This window comes from Trichechus manatus, unplaced genomic scaffold (assembly GCF_000243295.1).
Source record: "Trichechus manatus latirostris isolate Lorelei unplaced genomic scaffold, TriManLat1.0 scaffold00003, whole genome shotgun sequence".
Classification (NCBI taxonomy): Eukaryota; Metazoa; Chordata; class Mammalia; order Sirenia; family Trichechidae; genus Trichechus; species Trichechus manatus.
The window spans coordinates 10,035,392-10,057,790 of NW_004443939.1; the positions used below are offsets into that span (position 1 = coordinate 10,035,392).

Genomic DNA, 22,399 nt, shown 5'->3' on the forward strand with positions numbered 1-22,399 from the left:
GCTTAGCCGCAAGTATAATTAAGAAATTGTCTCTGCCTTCAAGAAGCTCCTAGACTCATAAATAGATGGTTGAGGCTCCAGGATGGCGCCACACCCGATGTTTTGAGCATGTTGCTATAGAAAAGAGAAGGAAGCTCATAACTGTTTAGGGAAGCAGGGAGCTAGACTCACAGAGAGGAGAGGACATTTGAGGTGGGTCTAAAAGGGTGAAGAAGGGGGAGGAAACAAACTTACCACATGCCTGCTATATAACCAGCATTGTGCTAGGCACTCTGACAGTGCCAAGAAGACCCAGGCACTTAAAAGATTCACGGGATGTCAATATGCCAAGCACTATTATGGAGGAGTTGTATAGCATCCTATTCAGAAATCAGAAGATAGAGCCTAATAGACGCTGCTTTTTTTAGAATAATGAATTTAAAGGCAAAAAAAAAAAAAAAAAAAGAGAGAGAGAATGCTGTTCCACATAAGGCGCTTGGAAAAGTGTCTCTATCTTCTTTTTGCCAAAGACATGCATATAAGCACATCCAGAGGAACCAGTTTGTTAATTTTGGTAAAGACTTTAACAAGTCTTTAGCAAGAGATAGATGTGTCGTATTTTATCCAGTCCCTGTTGGTTAAAGAAAGATGTCCTAGAACTGGAGTTACTGGATCCAAATTTAGATTCATTTTTAAGGCTTTGATAATTTTTGCCAAATTGCTTTCCAAAAAGACTGAACGAGTGTCCACCCCCAGCAGTAGCACATTGGAATCCCATTTCCCTTACACCTTCTGATGCTGGGTGTTCTCATTTTTAAATCTTTGGCCATTTGTCAAGGAAATAGCAGTTTCTCGTTATGGTTTTAACTTTATTTTCTCTTATTCTAAAAATAATGCCAGCTTTTATTGTGTTAATTGGTTATCCATATGTGTTGCCTATTTATATCCTTTGCCTGTTTTTCTGTTGAGGTTTGGCTTTTTTCTTATTAACATGTAAGACTTTCTTTTTCTATTTTAAGCGTATTAAACATCTACCTTACATTGGAAAGGTTTTTTTTTTTTGTCAATGGCCTTTTAATTTTATCTATAGTAGTTTTGCCGTATCAAAATGCTAATTATTAAGGCAGACAGATACATCCATTTTTTTCCCTTATGAATCCTGCATTTACATGTATTTACCACCTACAAGTCTTAAGAAAATACTTATCTTTAGTACTTAAAGGTTTTCAGTTTTTATGTTTGAATTTTTAATCCATCTGGAATTCCTTTAGGTATGGTGTTTTGTAAGGATAAAATGGAAATTTCTTTACAACTGTTTAGCCAGTTATCCAAACACCATTCAAAAAGTAATCCATCCTTTTCTGGAAGGCTTGAGACACACCTTTATCATATTCTCAAGTCTCATATGTGCTTGGGTCTTTTCTAGGCTCTTTCTTTTGTTCCATTGAGCTATCAGACTATTTTAATTATTGAAAATTTATAATGGTGGCTCATGTTCCTTTGCTGTTTTGCTTATTTAAAATTTTTTCTTTTTCTCTCACATTCATACTTTATAATTGAGATATAAAATTCCACAAAATTATTCTACTGATATTTTTATTGGCATTTGTAGATCTAAATTACTTTGGGAAGCATCAACTTCTTTTCAGTATTGTGTCTCTTTATTCAATATGTGATTTTCTCTATGGACTCAAGTCTTCAGTGAAGTTTGTGACTTTTTTAGTTGGGTCTTCATGCTTATTGAGGAGCCCTGGTGGTGCAGTCGTTAAGCGCTTGGCTGCTAAACAAAAGGTTGCTGGTTTGAACCCACTAGCCACAGAAAGATGTGGCAGTCTGCTTCTGTAAAGATTACAGTCTTGGAAACCCTATGGGGCAGCTCTACTCTCTCTTGTAGGGTTGCTATGAGTCGGAATCAACTTGACTTTTTTTTTGGCATGCTTACTGTTGGGTTTATTATCAAGCATTTTGGAGAAATCGTGTGATAAACAGCTGCTTGCTTTCCCCTGCCAGGTTCTGACCACATCCGTGAGAAGGACGGACTCTGGGCTGTCCTTGCCTGGCTCTCTATCCTAGCCACCCGCAAGCAGAGCGTGGAGGACATTCTGAAAGATCACTGGCAAAAGTATGGCCGGAATTTCTTTACCAGGTAAGCCACAGCCTGGCTGGGATGTGAGGTAGGGTGGGAAGGCAGGCAGGGAGAATTCTCAGGCATACATTTTTTTCCTGTGATAAGTGGTAATGAAACCCTAATTCATCCAGCCTCTACCAATTAAGGATTTTTAAAATAATTCTGTCAGGGTTGAGATGAAGTCAACTTTTATGTCAGCCATAAAGAATGAGGCTTAAAAAATTAGTTAACATATTCAAAAGAATAAATGCTCTGTAAGCGTTTTAAACATGGACATGGTAATAGCATTGGAATTTGATTCAGAAGAATGAGTTAGAATTTTATTTCTGTTCCTTACTAGATTGGGAAGTCATTTAACCCCTTGCTGTACTTGAGTGTTCTCATCTGTAGAAATGGGAAATAAGAGTCTAGCTGTTATGAGGATTAAAGAAAATATGCAAGTGTTTTTTAAACTCTGGGGTCATTAAATGTCTGAAAAAGATTTTTTCTTAAATTATGGAAAAAATTAGCTTAGTACAAATAAACTTTTCCTTTCATTAAAATAGGTCCCCAAAGGATATGTACTTGACATTCATTGATTCAACAAATATTTACTGTATACCTACTTTCCGCCAGGTACTGGGAGTCCATCAGTTAACAAAATACTTAGAATACTTAGTAATTCTTCTTTACCCTGCATACTCCTATTTCCAAAAACATAAAAAAAAAATTTTTTTGCCAGTAGTGCTTTTCCAGCTTGCCTTTTCTCTAATATGTGTAAAAACCTACCAACATTTTTTCTGATCCTTATAATTCTAATTCTGGGAAGGAAATATGAGAAGACAGACATTCGATAAATTTTCTGCAAGAAATGTGTAAATGTAACTTTTCTGGACCTTAATTGCCTTTTCTGCAAGATGGATAGGTTGGAGTAGAAATTTTAAATACTGCAGCTCAGATTTCAGAGCCTATGATCTCCTGATAGTCAAGAAAGAATTCAACCTTAAGCACCTTGGGTTCCTCCATTAGAAGCCTTTTAACAACTTTGTACAAGTTCATTGAGCTTTTCCTCCCTCAGGTTATTCTTTTGTGGAAGGTGTAGGTAATAATATCACCTGGTACCCTACAGTAGTTGGGTAGTGGTGGCTCAGTGGTAGAATTCTCACCTTCCATGTGGGAGAGCAGGGTTGAATTCTTGGCCAACACACCTCAAGCACAGCCACCACCCATCTGTTAGTGGAGGCTCACATATTGCTGAACAGGTTTCCAGACTAAGACAAACTAGGAAGAAATGCCTGGTGATCTACTTCTGAAAAATCAGCTTGTGAAAACCCTATGGATCACAATGGTCTGATCCCATTGTGCATGGGATCACTGAGTTGGGGGCCAACTCAACAGAAGTTAACAACAACAACAGCAATAACGACCATACAGTAGACCTGGGAACCAAGGCAAGAACCTCTGCTCTTTAAGAGCTGGAAAAGCCTGGTAATTCAGAACAGCAGTCATGAACTCTTTACAGTCTAGGACATCACGAAATTAGGAACATGTCTGTTTTTGTGCTCCGTGGTATCACCAAATGCCTAACTCACAGTAGACATTGTGTAAATATTTTTTGAATAGATGAATGAATGAGTTAATGAATGAACAGTAGGCCACAGTGGAGTAAGGTTAGGAGGGTTTGTTCAGAGAAAGGGTCATTCTTGAATTAAAGTCCCTATTTGAAAACTGTTTTAATATGCATCTATCAATTTCAAATATAACTACTAAACAAGTATTGCAAATGAAGTCCTTAGAACCTATATTTATGAATAGTTAAGGCACCATTATATCCTCCATTTGTTTAACAGAAGCTATTTTTGTTAAATGCTCTTTTGCATGCATTATTTCATATTAGTCTTAAAACAGTTATTTATGAAGCAACTGAGATTCTGAGAGATGAAACAGCTTGCCCCTAGTCGCACAGTTAGTAACTGACAGAGGCTGGTTTCATAGCTAGCTCTGTCTGATTCCAAAGCCCAGATTCTTTCCATTACACCCCTCTGTGCCTAGGATTTATAGAACATTTCCCTTGAACACCCAAAGGTCACAGATGTAAAGCACAAACACCTGGTTGTAATTTCATGCTGTTTATCATTTTAACTGGGGAAAAGAGCTGACTTCAAGATTAAGGGGACTGTTTTGTCCTTGATTCATAGAATCCTGGAGCCAGAATAGGTTGGCCTTAATTCCTGGTATTTCTCATGTCTCAGAGGTGTCATCTTGCACATATCATATTTGTTTCACTATTGCAAATAAATATAGACTTTGCTATCTTGAGCCTCTAAAAAATAACTCTCTCAAGAAGGTATGTGCCACTAGGTCAAGAAAATCGACCTGTAAGAGTCTTTAACCTCATAAGGAAGAAGTCAAGAGCAATTCTTAAAGGAAAAAAAGATAGTCGCTGAATTAATTTGTGATGCACTTTTTTTTTCCTGGCCCTTACGCATTCATATGAAGTCTCCCCTTGGACCAGGATCCACTCTCGCTGAAACAATGGAGGGGTTTCAGATGTAAAGAGTTAGAGTTTGGCCCCTTCATCTGGTCAGTGAAAACTTGGCCTCATTTTCGGAAGCTCATGTGGAGACTGGAACTCTCCTTAGCCAAAATCTCAGCAGCCTCAGTCAGGTCCCAGATGGGGAGCAGTCCCATCATTCAACTCAAAGAGCTCAAGGCATTAGGAAGAGAAATGCCTGAGTCATTTGCTTGTTTATGCAGAGTTCTCTAGAGATAACATTGCTTTTAATTCTACCTCCCCAGGATGTGGTGATTAAATATTAGATAGTATCTCTCAAAGTCTTTGAAACTCTTTAAAGATTTATTCTGTAGAAGAGCCAAGATAGGGGGTGTGGGTGGTTTCTGCTTATTCAGAAGCTCTGAACTCTTCCCTGAAATCCTCCAGGCTGGTGACTTTTCAGCTCTTCCACCATTCTTGGCCTGATCTATCCACAGTGACTGACAAGCTCATTTACTTGCCAGCTTCTTCTGAAGTTAGGTCGTTTTGGGGGAGGGCCAAACCAATGATGAAGAAAGTGCTGAAATACCTTTGTAGGATGTGAACTCAGCCCATAGGCCTCACCTTCATGACTTCTTCTAGGTATGATTATGAGGAGGTGGAAGCTGAGGGAGCAAACAAAATGATGAAGGACATGGAGGCCCTGATGTTCGATCGCTCCTTTGTGGGGAAACAGTTTTCAGCAGGTGACAAAGTTTACACTGTGGAGAAAGCAGATAACTTTGAATACAGTGATCCAGTGGATGGAAGCATTTCAAGAAATCAGGTAGGAACAGATTTATGTGTATGTGGGAAAGAGACCCCAGAAGGAGCTTCATCTCTGAAGTCTCAAGGCAGAAAAGAAAGGCCCCTTGCTCATATTTCCTTTGCTGCCTTGTTTTTCTAGGGTAGTTGTTCTCAACCACTTTTCTGCCGAGTCACAAATGACACTCACATGTACTAGTAGGGAAATGATTTTTGCCCTCGTTCTATGCCCTCATTCTGGAATTATTATCCTAGACTCCAGAGGGATTTTAACACCCTCAGGAATTATATGCAAGATGTAGTGTCGAGTGTATATATAGAAAGGAGCCCCAGAATCTAAAACACAGGAGAGAACTGTTGCTTTAGATGCCAACCCCCTCTTTTTTCCTCAAGAGATCATATCAGAATGACAGCGTGCAAGTGACATTATTATCGAGATTTCTTTGATATCCTCTAATTTCTGGAAAAAAAAAAAAAAGCCACTCACAGACTTTGAAACCGTGATTGTTATTATCCACAGCAAGTTACTTGCAGTACACGCTAACACAGCAGTGCAAAACAAGACACTGCATTTCCAGACCAGTACTGCTCATCTTTGACAACCTCTGGTGCTGTAACTTAGGGAGCTAATGCAGGCTGATGGAAATTGGGATTTGAGAAGTTAGGGTAGAGGAAAGAGTCCTAGAACAAATGTCAGACAATCCGGATTCTGTCTGCTATGTGACCTTGGGCAAGTCTCTTATCACTAAGCTTTAGTTTCTGCATTAGCAAAATGTAAATAATACCTGCCCTTTCTACCTTACACATTGTGAAACTCAAATGAGGCAAAACTGACTGTGCAAATGCTCTGGAATTTGTAAAGCACTAAGTGAATGTAAGAGATTGTTCCTATGGCTCTTGAGCCTTCCAGAGCTAGAATTCAACATGTAAAAAAAAAATTACTATAGAATTCTGTCTTAGTTTAGTGCTCCTATAACAGAAATACCACAAGTGGATGGCTTTAACAAACAGAAGTTTCTTTTTCACAGTCTAGGAGGCTAGAAGTCCAAATTCAGGGCACAAGCTCCAGGGAAAGGCTTTCTCTCTCTTTCGACTCTGGGGGAAGGTCCTTGTCATCAATCTTCCCCTGGTCTAGGAGCTTTTCAGGCGCAGGGACTTTGGGTCCAAAGAACGTGCTGTGCTCCTGGCACTGCTTTCTTGATGGTAGGAGATCCCCTCGTCTCTCTGCGTGCTTCTCTCTTTTATATCTCAAAAGAGATTGACTCAAGATACAACCTAACCTTGTAGATGAGTCCTGCCGCATTAAAATAACTGCCTCTAATCCTGCTTCATTAACATCATAGAGATAGGATTTACAACACATAGGAAAATCACATCAGATGACAAAATGGTGGATAGTCACACAATACTGGGAATCATGGCCTAGCCAAGTTGACACATTTTTAGGGGATACAATTCAATCCATAACACACACTTATGAAAATACCTGGTAAGGAGAGGGCATGATTGGCAAAAAGACGTATAATGCCTGCGTTATTTACATAAAAATACGGTATCTAATGTTTGAACACCCACTGCACTTGGTTCTGTACTAGAACCTAGATGTATAGAGCTGAATAAATCCTGCCCTCAAATATGGTACATGTGGTGATTACCATTTTGATCTGGCTTGACCTACCTGTCCAGCCTCCTTTCTCCTAATGCTCCCCTCCTGCTCTTCACTTTACCCATTGTGAACCACTAGGAGGTCCTTGACTAGTCATACTCTCTCACTTCTGACATCGAATATGCTCTTCCGTCTACTTGGAACACTCTCCCTCACTCTGTGTTTGCTAGGTTCTCCATGATATCTTTGAAATCTTAGCTTAGACATATTTCCCTACAGGAAATCATCCCTTACCCCCAAGCCTGGAATAGTTGCCCCTCTTATGTATTTGTACGGTGCTGTGTGCTTACTGCTATTGAAGCACTTACTACTTGAGCAAATTATTGCCTGTTTATTTTTCAGTGTTTCTTGCTGGACTGTGGACAGCTCGAGGACAAGATATTTTGTTCAGAGCCCCAGCATGGTGCCTAATATGTCAAAGACACCCAGTAAATATTTGTAGAAGGAAGGGAGTGAGGAAGGGAGGGAGGGAGGAAGGAAGGAAGGAAGATGGGCATATCATCTGTTCAACCCTTGTGTTAAAAGATCTAAAAGCAGAGAATTTTCTTAATACAAAGGTCTTGACAATAAGGCACATTATTTCTTTATTTTTAATCATCAAGAGGCACAGAATTATAGACTGTGAGATAGACTAGATCTAAGATCTAGTCCACGCTTCTCAGTTTACAGATTTACAGATGAGAACTCCAAGGCCCAGTGAGATTAATCAGCTTTCTCAGCTAATTAATGACCTAACTAAACTCTGGGTGGGGTTTGGTGATGAGCAGCAGATGAGGAGCACTCTCTCTCTTACTGGCCAGTCTTTGGAATTATATAAACTTCTTCTTTTTATGGAAGAATTGTTAGACTCATAAAGCCAGAAGAATCCTCAGGCAACTGTCTTGCCTAGCCTCTTACCTCAGGCCATGGAATATCTACCCATGAGTCCTCAACCCTTTGCTGTGAAGCAAAAAGATCACCGAGGAAGAGAGATGCTACCAGGGAGGGAAGGAGAGGGCAAAAGAGAAGGGCTGGACCAGGTACAACACCATGTGGGCCCTTCTTTGAGTCATCAGGCATCAGTGGGAGATTGACCGCTGGGTCACGGTTGATAGGTTGGGAATAGTTAGTGGCTACCTGTTCTCTTTTTGAGGCTATCAGTGTTTTCACGAAGAGTGCTTCTTCTTGTCTACCTGAAACCTCTTCTGCTATGGTTTCAGCCCATTCTGTCTCTTGGGCCTCCCTAGCCAGAAGGTACAGATTGGCATCCTCTGCCTGCACCATATTACTCCTGATCTGGAGATGGAATTTCTGTATCTCGCAGTGTTATTTATTTATTAAGCTTCAAACTGAAATGGCTAGTCCATAAATCATAGAGAAGTGGGGAGGGGAGGGAAAGCCTCATGTCATACAACATCACAGGGATCAGATCTCCCATCTGACCCTGGGAATGCTTCTCCCGCATTAGCTAAGCCCCCATTATCTGGATGCAGTGAGAGGTTGACAGAAGGCAGATTCATGAGGCTCAATTGCTGCCATTTATCAAGGATCTAATCCTCCGATTGATCCAGTATGGATGACATTAGGTCTCCAAATGGACCCCTCGTCATTTGCCAACCTTCAATATCCCTTCTAGCATGTGGGGAAAAATCTCTGCTTGTCTTTTCCAGGGCTTGCGGCTCATTTTTACAGATGGTTCTCGCATCATCTTCCGACTGAGCGGGACTGGGAGTGCAGGGGCAACCATTCGACTGTACATCGACAGCTATGAGAAGGACATCGCCAAGATTCACCAGGACCCCCAGGTAATGCCCAAGCCCTGTGCCGTATGAGTTCTTTCTGTTGAGGGAATGATTGTCGTTTTATCGAACCTGTATTATAACAACCCTTTTCTCCAGTGATCAAACAAGGTTCCAGCTGTGTTTACTTTCCTCCATATCTCTCTCAGTACCTCATAACAACAGTAACAGCTAACAAATATCTGAGATTTGCTGTTTGCCAAGTCTGTTGTAAGCCCATTACCTGTATATACTCACTGAATCCTCAAATGGGGTAGATTCCACTATTATCCCTACATACAGATAAGGAAACTGAGGCACAGAAAGGTTAAATAGTTAATAGGTTCACTGTCAGTGGTAGAGTCAGGATAACTATCTCTAAATCAGCCCCTCATCTGGTGGTGTGGTCTCCCGCCGGTCATGTGCTGCTTTGTTTGGTCTGATCACTGGCCCTGGAAGAACACACACTGGTTCTAGGTTTGATGAAAGGGGAGAAACAGTTTCATGGCCCAGCAAGAAATTTCTTCATTGAAAAATCTAAGGACTTGCTGCCTGGTGGTTTGGGTTCCCCGCCCCCACCCAAAAAGTCTTCAGAAGGACCGTGAGGCTGAGAACTTAGAGGACAGTTACCAGAATGGAGGAGCCAAAGGGGAGGCAGTGACGCACGGGGAGAGTTTCCCAGAGTGTGTTCCTCACAACATGCACCTTGACAGATGCTCCCCAACCAGAGTTCTTGGCCAAAAAACAAAAAAAACGTTTAGGAAATCGTGTTACACTAACCCCTTCTTGGCAATTCACAACAAACAAACAAGCAAAAAGCCAACCAGCTGCCATCAAGTCAATTCCGACTCATGCTGACCCCATGTGTGTCAGACAGGAACTGTGCTCCATAGGGTTTTCGGTGGCTGATTTTTTGGAAATAGATCACCAGGCTTTTCTTCCTAGATGTTTCTGAGTGGACTCAAACCTCCAACTTTTAAGTTAGCAGCTGAGTGCGTTAACCATTTGCACTACCCCGCGATTCCTAGAAACACATACCCTTGCTGTCGAGTCGATTCTGACTCATAGCGACCCTATAGAACAGAGTAGAACTGCCCCATAGGGTTTCTGAGGCTGTAAATCTTTATGGAAGCAGACTGCCACATCTTTGTCCCACAGAGTGGCTAGTGAGTTTGAACTGCCAACCTTCCTGTTAGCAGCCAAGCACTTTAACCACTGCTCCACAGGGTTCCTTCTCACAACACATAGCACATGTTAAAGACTCTGAGAAAACTTGCAGTAAAGACACCTGTTATTTTTCCACAAAAGCCTCTTTTCATCTAACATCTAATTAAAATCCCATGGAACTTGCTTGGAAACCCCTGGCATAGTGGTTTTGAACATGGGTTTTAGAGTCAGAGAGTTCTTGGTTCAAATTCTATTCCTGTCACTTAATAGCAACGTGTCCCTGGGTAAGTTATTTCAAGCCTTGGTTTCCTTGCCTGTAAAATGGGCAGAATAATGCCTACCTCAAAGAGTGTTGTAGGGATTTAAGGAAACAATACATCTAAAATGCTAAACTCTGTGCCTGCCACATAGGATTAGCTTTTGAGATAGGGTAGTTCTTATAGTTGTTATTACAAAAAGGGAGAGGTGAGAAAATGCTTCACCTTTACGGTTTTTCCAGTGGCCAGGCTCCAGCTTCAATCCTTGAAGGTCTCTGTTGGGTTGTAGGCATCCCTCAAACTTAAACCAAGGCAGTGGGGTCTGCATTGTAGACCCACAGAATACCAGAGCAAGAGGAAAAGAGGAAAGGAACTGCACTTGTCTCTTTATCCTCAAGCTAATGCCTGGCACATGGTAGATGCAAATAATGAATGAAAAATGTTTTTTTCCCAACCATAGTCTTAAGGGAATGATGAGGGAGAGGTGGGATGACACTGAAGGGTGTGGGTTGCCTACAATATCCAGGTATGTCACCATTTCAGTTGAAGAGACACCTTCCCTGACTCCATAGCTTCTGGGTCACAGCCTCAGCACTTTGTTGGGACTGTTCAAGCCCCCAAGGGGAATAGAAAATGGTGTGGTCAGCACATGGAGTTTGTTCTCCCTTTCGTCTAAGTATAAGATGGTAGAAATTTAGATGAGGGAAAGCACCAGTGGGCAGTAAAAATGCCTTACTCCTGACTCTGCCATAGAATCACTTGGTCAAATCCTTTACCTCTTTGGGTCTCAGTTTTCTCGTCTGTAAAATGGGCAATTAAACTACAGCAGTGGTTTTCTTTCTTTTTTTTTAATATTAAAATATTTATTTAAGCAGCAAAAAAATTTTTTAATGAGAGGTAAATGGAGGGTTTTGCATTTGGAAACAATCTCTGAGTACAATGTGGGAAACAAATTGGAGGATGCAAAAGTGGGTATTGGGGCACCATTGCTCCAGGCGAGAGAAAGAATGCTCGTTTAGCAAGAGCTATGGCAGTGGGATGGGGAGAAGTGGGCGATGTTGAGAGATATTTAGAAGATAAAAGTCACTTAGCTTTGCTGATGAGTTAGAAATGGGGGACAGGAAGTGTCAAGAATGACTCCCAAACTTTGAAAACATTATGCTAAGTGAAAGAAGCCAGACACAAAAGGCCACATGTTGTATGATCCCGTTTATATGAAATATCCAGAACAGGTAAATCCATAGTAACTGAAAGCAGATTGGTGGTTACCAGAAGTTGAAGGGACTATGTTAAATACCACTGAATTGTTCACTTTAAAATAGTTTATTTTTTATTCTCTGAATTTCACCTCAATTAATAAAAGAAAAAAGAGTGACTCCTAGTTGTTCACTTGCTTTACAGGATAGACTGGTATCAATTCACTGACATAGGGAATGCTGGTGCTAGGCTTTGGGGGAAAGAACATGTGTTCCTTTTTGGACTTAGAGTTTGAGGAGCCCTTGAGACTTCAGAAGGAGCCCCGGTAGTGTAGTGGTTAAGTGCCAACAAGGTAAGTGCTCTGCGGGAGAAAGATGTGGCAGTCTGCGTCTGTAAAGATTTACAGCCTTGGAAACCCTATGGGGCAGCTCTAGCTTGTCCACCAGGGTCACTACGAGCCGGAATCGCCTCGACAGCAAAGGGTTTGGTTTAGTTTTGGGCTTGAGATATCAGAGTAGGTGGTTAGTATGGGCTGGGAACTCAGAAGTGAGGTTGGGCTGGTGCTATGGATCTGTGTTTAGAGAAAGTGATGGAAAAGGTTCTTCTCTTTGTGTCTCCCTCAGGTCATGTTGGCCCCCCTTATTTCCATTGCTCTGAAGGTGTCCCAACTCCAGGAAAGGACGGGACGCACTGCACCTACCGTTATCACCTAAGAAGACAGGCTGGATGTGGTACGTCCCTCCTCCCCAGGACCTATCCAAGTCATCTGATTGAAGAGCACGGACAGAAACAAAGTGTATCTACCCAGTCTTTTAGGATTCGGTCTTTCCACTAACCAGATAGTGGTGCATGGTACATTTGCGAGACATTGCCACCCAAGATGCTTGTGGAAGCCATGCGGGAAAGAGGACCCAGGGGCTTATACTAATGTCAATTCCTTTTCATGCCCTTATGCACTGCTGCTGTGTGGGTATTTGTTTCCTTAGTACCAGGTACTGTTTACACTGCAATGTAAGATGGAGGCCGAACATCAGTTACAAAGGCCATTTTTCATCCTTAGGATGTGCTGACGAGATGCCAGTGCAAGTCCCTTTCTCCTTGGTGAATCTTCACCCTCATTTACTGTTTACATGTAACTCAGCAATTCAGTTTCTGGCGACTTCTCTCCAGTCGGTTCTTTCCTCGGAGGGAGACGTGCAAATCTCTGTCTTGTTTTGCAACATACTCCCATTCACACAGGAATTTTAGGATATTAAAGCAAAATAAGCTGCTATTTCTTGATGTCTTTTTTTTTTTTTTTTTCCTTAACTACAAAATGCTCTTTTGGTTTCAGAAAGAAAACATATTTTTTTGAGGAGGAGAGCGTGGTATTTTGTTTTGATGGGATAACCAGAAAACAAAGTGACCTCAGTGCTAGGTTTAACTCCTCAGACTCAGTAAGTGTAATGTCAAGTTGTAGCAGGGCCAGCTGAGCCCTGTGTCCCTCTGAGGTAGATAAACTAAGTATGACGTGGTTAACTTGGAATGGGAGCAAGGAAGATGATTTCTAGGAGATTAAATAGCAAAGCACTGCCATGTGCCTTGTGATGCTGAGATTCTGTGATGCCTATTGATGAGAATCCAAGAGCAGGGTGACTAGCCATTTGACTGGAAATCTTGAGCCCAATGGCATTTTATTCATCTTAGAAAATTTGTATTTAGCACGCAAGTATGATGTAGTAAAGAGCATAGATTTGGAACCAACAGATGCAAGTTTGAATCCCACTTGAGACCTTGAGTGACATTTGACAATAATTTCCCTCCTCTTTTTAAAATGGATATGAAAATAATTCCATCTGTGGAGGGTCGTTGAGAACACTGAGTGAGTTTACCACTGAGAAGCAGTGGACGCAGTACCTAGTTTAGGGTAGATTGTCAAAGTGGGAACTAGGATTATCTCGACAATGTTGTTTCTAGATTTTAAAGTATTACCCCTAAAATCACTTTTTAGGAAAAACAAAAACTATGACAATAATATTTGTAATGTATTTTATAATTTCTAAGACACTTCTACAAATTTACCTTGTTATATGGGCTATTCTAGAGAGGCAGCCCAGCCCTGCTCTCTTCCCACCCAGTTTGGGATCCCCATTACAGGTGGCAGGATCCTTATCCAGGGTGAGATTTCCAGTGTTGCCATATATCAAGGGAGTCCAGTTCAGCAAACAGAACTGAGCTTTGATAATAATGAGGATGATGAGTACTGATTCAACATTAGCCCTATGCCATGCACTGATACTTTCCATGTACTCTTTAAATGCTCCCAAAAATTCCCTGAGGGAGGTGCTCTGATTATTCCCATTTTACAGATGAGGTTCAGTTACTTGTCCAGGGTTGCATCATGGCAGCATGGTGGCCCCCAGGCAGCCTGGCTCCAGCCCTGCTTGTTTCACCACTAGTTCAAATTGCCTCATCTGTTTACTGGCTTCTTCTAAGCTACTTCTAACAAGTGAAAGAAAGGTGTGAAAATATCCCTGTATTTTACCTGTTCAAAGGTAACACTGGGTACCTTTAAGATCCCTGGGTGGCACAAATGTTTTGCACTTGACTACTAACCTACAGGTTGGTGGTTCAAACCCAGCCAGCAGCACCATGGAAGAAAGGCCTGGAGATATGCTTCTGTAAAGATTATTGTTGTTAGGTGCCATCAAGTCGATTTAGCCTGATAAGCAACTCACTGTGACAGAAAAGAACTGTCCCATAGGGTTTTCTTGACTGTGATGTTTATAGAAGTAGAACGCCAGGTCTTCTTCCCGCGGAGCTGCTGAGCAGGTTCGAACCACCAACCTTTCAGTTAGCAACCAAGCCCTTAACTGTTTGCATCACCAGGGCTCCTTTCCGTAAAGATTACAGCCAAGAAAACCCTATGGGGCAGTTCTGCTGTATAACACATGGAGTTGCCATGAGTTGGAATCAAATTGATGGCAATAAGTTTGGTTTGTGTGTGTGTACCTTTAGGTGCCAGAGACTGTATTAGTTTTGGGATTGTTGTCCCCCGCCCAGGGGGTCTTGATATCTGGATGTATCAGTTAGCCAGGAAATATGTATTGACCCACATTAAGCGTGAGATGCTGTGGGAAGGAAAGGATGTGGACACCTACTTAATGCCCTCAAAACGCCCCTAAGACTAGTTGGAGAAGTCAAGTCTAGCACAATTAATGACAGAAAACTGTATAGGATAATGTTTTATAACTTGCATAGGCAATATCTGCTGTCAGAATTCATATCTTCCATGACCTATTCTGGTTCAGACATTGAACTACTTGCTTTCCAGTAACCCTCCAAGTGTGACATTGTTATTCCCACTTCAGAGTTGACGCCACAGAAGCTCAACTGAAGCTTAAGTAACTTGCTGCAGGTCCCACAGCTACCATGAGGGGGAATTGGAATTCTGACCCTGAATCTCATTCACTTTCCATGACCCTTTGCTGCCTCCCCATCTGTTGAATCAGCTGCAGACACTCCCAGGTCTGTGGCCCCTGGAATGGCTCCAAAAAGCTCCTCCTCATCTCTGATCATAATTCAGCTGCTTTCCTTGACCCCACTTGGCTACAGCTTTGGGAGCCAAAAGCTCAGAGGAGGAAGACGGAGGCGGAGGCGGAGGCGGCTGGGGCCATGGTCCAGTGCGGGTGAGGGTAAGGCCGACCTTCCTCCTTCTGCAGCTTCCAGAGAGGCAGCCCTAACACATGTGCCCTGGGGGAGGCAGGGAGACAGAACCCCGAGAGGCTGGCCAGCAGCACAGAGCCACGCTCCTGCACCTCAGGATTTATGTGGCCTCTGAGTCAGGTCGTTTTCTTTGGGGTGTGGTGAGGATTACAGTGAGAAAACTGAGCTGGAACTGTTTGGAGCCCTACTCTGAAACGTCACTTTCCCCCTCCCTCTTGACATTCAGCTGTCATCTCAAGAAACAGCTTCCTGTTCAGGGATGTGCCCCAGGCCCAGAAAATGGCCAGCCTTCTAGAGGGCTAGAGGGAGAGACTCTGCATCATGCAGAAAGCAAGCAAAGGCCGAGCTCACTACTGAGCTGAGGAGGGCAGACTTTGGGGGTTTGGTCCCTCAGCTTCTTTTGCCCCAGAGTTCACCCACATTTCTTGTTGACTCGTTAGACAACTGTTGGCCTTGTTTTGTAAGAATCCTCCAGAAAATATATTATCACACATAAGAGACACACACCTTCTGTTTTTAAGTTCTGAACTCTGGCAGAAGGGGTGTTGAATAGAAGAGTAATAACAGTCACGCTCACAGTCACTGCATGTCCTCTGGGCTATGGCAGAGCCTCCTTGGGGTCTTCTGACCTTCGTTCTGGGCCCCTCTGCTCCATTCTACACTTCACAGTCTAAGTGCTCCTTCTGAAATGCCAGCTAAAGTCCAAATGCCTGTGCGAAGCCTACAGGGCCCACATGACCTGCCTACTGCTTGCCCCAACAGCTCATCTTCCTCTACTTTCTGCCTGACACTTGATGCTTCAACCGCATGGAACCAGCTGAAGCATCGAATGTTTCAGGAAATACCATGCTGTCTTGCCTCCAGGCCTTGGTACATGCTATTCCCTCTGCCTGGCTCACCTTTTCTCTCTACTCCACCCTCCATATTCACCTAGCCCCTGCTTGTTCTTTAGGTCTCAACTTAAACATCATTCCTCCCAGAAGCTCTTTCTGAGTCTTCAGTGTCTGGTTTGAGAGCTTTTTCTAGTGTTCCCATACCACCCTGTTTCCCCTATCGTGGCACTTACCATTCTCAGTGTTCACAACCTGTTAACTTTCTATTTCTCCTATGGCCTAGAAACTCCTAGAGGGCAGGAACTGCCCTTTCACCCATGTGTACCCAGGATCTAGCCCTGTGCCAGGCACATAATAAAAGCTCAATAAATATTTTTGGAATGAGTGAATGAAATCCACTAGTTACCTGGCAGAGTGTTTAATTTTGCTGTCACCTCCTCGACCTATGAGGTACAATTATCTTAATTTTACAGATGACAAATGTCTTGACCAACTTTCACAGCTAGTAACTAGCTAACCACGAATTCGTTTATAAAGCTTCAGAGCCCGAAAGTGAGAAGCACCCAGGAGATAGGATCAAGGTGGGTACCGGCAGCAGATGAGAGATGTATCATGGTCACATTGAATAAAACTATTTTAATTTAAATGTTGAAAAGTAATTTATCACCCATTGCCACAAAAATTAATTGGAGGTGGAATTGGAGAAAAGCTCTACCGAATTAGCCTGAATATCCCTGAGTGGTGCAAACAGTTAACACACTCAGCTGCTAATCGAAAGATTGGAGAGTCAAGTCTACCCAGAGGTGCCTTGGAAGAAAGGCCTGGTGATCTACTTCTGAAAATCACTGAAAACCCTATGGAGCACAGTTCTACTCTGACACACATGGTAACCATGAGTTGTAGTTGGAGTCAACTCGGCGGCAACTGGTTTGGTTTAGAAGGGGGTTGTTTTTCTTCAAGGAGTAGAATCTGCGAAGCCGGGTCCCAAACCCTGAAGCCGCTGTCTGAGCAGTTCACAGTAAAGGGTGCCATGATGGGGTAAGGTGGGTTTGCCAGCCCTGGGCAATGTGTACTCCTGGAAGGCCGAAGGGCTTTTCTCAGTTCCTATTACCAGAACAAGAAGCATTCTTACAACTTGGCATGTCATTATATGAAAGAAGTGAGGTCACTGTCGGCAGGAGCGTGTCTCATGTCTGTCTGATTGTCCTATGGGAATTTTTGAGGGCACTGGTTTGGTTTTCACCAAATGTGAACGCTCTACCTAGATCCATTAAATTGAATTTGTGGGTGGGGTGTGGGCTAATAACTATTTTCCAGAAAGCATATCTTGTGTGATTTACTGAGTGCTGCTCTCCAGTACACAGAAAGGCTAGGTAAGAGTGGCGATCTTCATGACAGTGTTGTTCCTTAAAAGCCGTCTCCATAGGTTTCTGACTTCATTTTTACACTGTGATAGGAGGGCTATTATTATCCCAGATAAGAAAACAGAGATTTTGAGAGTTTATGTGACCTGTGAAGAATCCCTCAATCATGAAGCAAAAAGCAGAACTACCAACTCTACCCACCTGTGGGGGTTTGGGAATTGTTTTTTCTGGTTAACCACTGCTGTATAACAAAGCACCCCAAAATCTAGTGGGGTTAAACAATAACCATTTTATTATGCTCACAGATTCTGTGGGTCAGGAAATCAAATGGGGCACAGTGGAGATAGCTTGTCTCTGCTCCGTAATGCCTGGGACCTCACCTGGGAAGACTGGAACAGCCGGGAATAACTCAAATGACTGGGGGCTGGAATCATTTGGAGATTCTATCACAGGCTGGGCTCAGCTGGGACTGTCAACTTCTGTGCCTACACATGACCTCTCTGTGTGGCTTGAGTTTCTCACAACATGGTGTTGGGTTCCAAGAGGGCGCTTCCAAAGAGCAGGTGCTCCAAGAGACCTAGGTGGAAGCTGTTGTCTTTCTGGACCGAGCTGTGGAGTTGTGCAGTCACTTCTCCCACATCCAACTGGTTATAAGCAAGCCAATCAGGCCAGCCCAGATTCAAGGGGAGGGGAACTAGACTCTATCCCTTGATGGGGGAGAGGCAAGATCGGATTACAGAAGAGCATGTAAGATGAGAACTAATGTTGTAGCCATCTTTGGAATGTACAATCTGCCACAATTGCCACATTAGTATTTTTTTCTCCAGCAAATAAACCATTCTGGGTCATACGAGCATGGGGATGAATTTAATTCAGAAATTATTTTCACAAAGAGCATCTGTTTGCTAACTACCTAGATATGGATACATGCTTTATCTCACATTTCCATGCCCATGACAGACATAACTCATCAATTGCAGCACTGTTTCTATTAAGCCCAGATAGGGCTCCAGAAATCTCAGTACTGCTCTGAACAAGAAATATTAACTGTAGTGGGGATATGAATGAAAACCTCTTAGCCCATTCTGAGGAATATTTCTATTATTTTCACAAATGCTTAACTAACATTTGTGGATGTTAAAGCTTATTTGAAAATAGGCCAGTCAGTAAATTGATGAAAAATATATGTGCATATGGAAAAAATTATTGGTTACTGTTAAATAAAATAAATCACAACTTATTTAGGAAATATCATAAAAATATTAATGAAATAATTTTACTGATTTTAAAAAGTTGAGAAGTGAATTAAAAGTTTATTTCATTATTTTCAGGTCATGGCCCCAGCCTGTTCCTACACCCAAGCTCTTTCCACTGCTGCTTTGCAGGCAGGGAGAGTTCCCAGCCTGGGCTGTAACAGTCCTGCGTATCTGACATCAGGATAATTCCTGAAGCTTCGATGGTACTTTTCAAAGCATTGCAGCATGCATTCTTTCATTTGATCTTACAACTGTTCTGTAAGATCAGTAGATTTGCAGTGAAGATGACATTTAGCAATCAGATTATTTGCACCAAATCGTACAATCAAATTACATTGATCAATATTATATATTGATCACCTCTTAGAAACCATTTAATCACATTATATACACAATGTCATTTAATCCTTACCACAACCTTAAAGTGCAGTATTATTAGCTGTATTTTGCAGATGAGAAAATGAAGGGTGTGAGAGATTAAATAATTTGGCTAACCTCATAATTAACAAGTGATGAACCAGGATTTGAACTCAGGTCGGTCAGACTTCAAAGTCCAAGTAAAATATAGAACTAGAATAAAGGCCCCCATTATTTTCTTTGGGAAATACAATTTTATACAAATCTAATTGAAAAAAATAATAGTTTTAGCAAGATGAACTGATAATATAATCTGGTGCTCATGTTCTTGACTGACGGGTAGTGGTTGTGGGGAGACGTGTACATGACTGATATTTGAGGAGCGTTCAATGTCAGTTTAAAATAGAAGCCCAAGTACAGTGGTCCCACAGTGTCATCAGTAGATAGACCCTCGCAAAGTAGCTGATTTATGGAAGGGAGGAAAGACTTGGGTTTCTGCCCCACCTGTGCAATCTTCTTGAGTTAGCCAGCTGTGCTAGCATCATAAAAACCAGTTCATCTCAGGATTCCTAAATTCAAGTTTGTATTCCCATCTCCATGCTTAAGGAAGATTTTCTTTTCTGTCATATAGTAACTTACAGAGAATAAAGGATTACATTCAAAATGTCTTTTTTTTGTGGGGGTGGTACTTAACAGCAGCAAGCAGGGGCACCCACTCCAGTGCCCAGTATGGTCCTTGACCCAGAGTGAGCCTGCCGTGAGCATTTGTGGGATAACAGCTCCTGTCACCCTCACCCCTGCCCTGCAATGAAAGAATGTCCACACTTCCAGAACAAGGGAACAAAGGCCACCCTGCCCAGCCTCCTTTCTAGCTTTATCTTCAACCACAATCCAACTTGTCCACCCTTTGCCTGCCTATGCCGTTTAATGTCCTTGTCACTGGGAACTTCTTATAGTTCCCCAAATATCCCATACTTTTCTGCATTGACCTGATTTTGCCCATGCTGTTCCATTTGTTGGAAATTTTTTCATTGCTGTACGAAAGTAGGAATGTCTACTCCACCCAGTTCTCCTTCCATGGAAAACTAGCTTCTGCTCAGGGGAGCCGTCGCCATGCTCTGCATCATAAGCCGCCATCACATTTTCAGGCCACAGCTGACTGGGCCAGGGGCGAGCACCTGACTCAAGGGCAGCCAATCGACTGGCTAGTCAGCAACCTGTGACCTGTGACCTATGGCTTGGTTCAGAAAGATAAACTGCAATAATCGGGCCCTTTCTCTTAGGAATCTGAACTAAGACAAGAATATATTTGCTTGGTCTTCCTAGCCAGGAGTGAACACTCTCTCCTTTGGATGTTCTTCACAGAACTTCGTATTTCCTTACAGACAGTCCCTGGAGGAAAAAAAAAAAACGGCAAATTACATTGTATCCCCAGGATCTAGCCCAATGGTTGGCCCAGCGTACAGCCTCAACAGATGTCTAGTGAGTCCACAAACTCAGATGGACAAGAACATTGCACTTGTCTTTATTCAGGTAATTTACATCTTGCTCTGACCCACATTCCACTAAGCTGCCAGGTTTGTTGTTTTTTTTTTTCTATTGAACGCATAATACTACTCATTTAATGCTCAGAACAACAATAGAGAAAGTATGATTTTTATTCCCATTTTCCAGATTATAAAACAGAGATGAGTAGAGGTTAGATAACTTGCTCAAGGTCACATTAATAGTAAATGACAGGGTTGGGATAAAACACAGGAAGTCGAGTCTTCACTCTCAACCACTGCCTCACAGATTTAACCTCAGCCATTATTGCGACCTACCCTTACAGCCATGTTAAGGTCTGTGGTGGTCTCAGTACTGCAGCACCAAGGAGGACCCTCTAGTCATTGGTCCATACTGATCCGCACTGAGATTCCCACCAGCCGAGCCCCAGGGTCATTGGAGACTCTGCCTTTGCTCCATTACTGTGTCATGTTTTTTACATGGTGGCCCTTGTGGCATTGGGAGTGCCTGGGCTTACCATGCCATGTAGCCAGGCTTTCCAAAAGGCTGCCTCACCCGGGGGTGCTGCTGGGCCCTGGGGTGCAGCAGGCCCTGCCTGCTGATTTGGAATTGTCTTGTGACACTGCAGATTAAAGTCATACTTAAAGATTGGTAAAGTCCACATGAACTCGGTTAATTTTCTCAGTGTTCCATGGCATGATTATGATTATTCTCGTTTTACTGATGAGGAAACTGAGGCACAGAGAGGTCGTAAAACTTGTCCAAAGCCAGGTGGCTGTAAGTGACAGGCAGTCAGACACTAGGGCTATTATGAATGGAATTGTGTCCCTTCAAAACGTGCTGAAATCCTCACTCACCTCTTTTAAAGAATTATCTATATCAAATAGACAACAGTCACTCGGAAGCACGGTTGAGTAGTTTATGGGGCACTGAGTCTAAGTTAAAGGTGGTGAAACAGTATGGGGAGAGATAGCGAGAATAGTGACAAAATGTGAAGAATGTAACCAACGTCATTGAACTGTACACATAGAAATTGTCGAATGCATGTATGATCTGAGGTATATATTTTCACCAAAAATAAAATACATATTTAAAAAAACAACTTGCCTACTAGCCGAAAGGTTGGTGGTTCAAACCTATCAGAGGCACCTCAGAAGATGGGCCTGGCAATCTGCTTCTGAAAGGCCACAGCCTTGAAAATCCTGTGGAGAGTTCTACTCTGTACACACGGGATTGCCGCGAGTCAGAATTGAGTCGGCAGCAACTAACAACAACAACGTACCTGGGTGGTGCAAATGGTTTAGCGCTCAACTTCTAACCAGAAGGTTGGCAGTTCAAACCACCCAGAGGTGCCTCAGAAGAAAGGCCTGTCAATCTGCTTCCAAAAGGTCACAGCCTTGAAAACCCTGTGGAGTTACCATGAGTTGGAATCCACTCAATGGCAAGTGGTTGGTACCTGTAAATATGTTCCTGTTTGGAAATAGGGGTTTTCTTTGTTATGTTAATGAGGTTATGCCAGTGTAGGGTGGATCCTAAGCCTAATCACTTCTGAGTTATAAAAAGAGCAGAATAGACACAGAGACACAGAGGAGGGAAGACAGATGCCAAGGAACACCAAGGAACGTCCAGGAATGCCAAAGATTGCCAGCAGGCACCAGAAACTAGGAGAGAGGCTCACAGAAGGAGCCTATACAGCCGAGACCCTGATTTGGCCTTTTAACTTCCAGAACTGTCAGAAAATAAATTTCTGTTCTTTAAAGCCACTCACTTATGGTATTGCTGTTATGGCAGCACTAGGTAACTAAGATAAGAACTGCCCCCCCCTTTTTTAAATTAAGATATAGTTCACATACCATAATATTCACCCTTATAAAATATACAATTCAGTAGTTTCCAGCATATCTACAAGACTGTGCAGCCATCACCACTATCCAATTAAAGAACATCTTT

The 22,399-nt window shown here is 42.4% G+C and overlaps 1 protein-coding gene across 3 annotated transcripts in view; it reads left to right on the plus strand.

Moving 5' to 3' along the window:
• The window catches only part of PGM1 (phosphoglucomutase 1), a 65,956-nt gene extending 53,259 nt beyond the window's left edge, over positions 1 to 12,697 (plus strand). For all 3 annotated transcript variants that reach the window (XM_004369014.1, XM_023730665.1, XM_004369013.2), the window contains exons 8-11: positions 1,990 to 2,125; positions 5,223 to 5,406; positions 8,700 to 8,834; positions 12,052 to 12,697. In XM_004369014.1, the coding sequence (XP_004369071.1) occupies positions 1,990 to 2,125; positions 5,223 to 5,406; positions 8,700 to 8,834; positions 12,052 to 12,141 (545 nt within the window). In that variant the 3' untranslated portion in view covers positions 12,142 to 12,697. The remainder of the gene's footprint in view (positions 1 to 1,989; positions 2,126 to 5,222; positions 5,407 to 8,699; positions 8,835 to 12,051) is intronic.
• Positions 12,698 to 22,399: the final 9,702 nt, after the last annotated feature.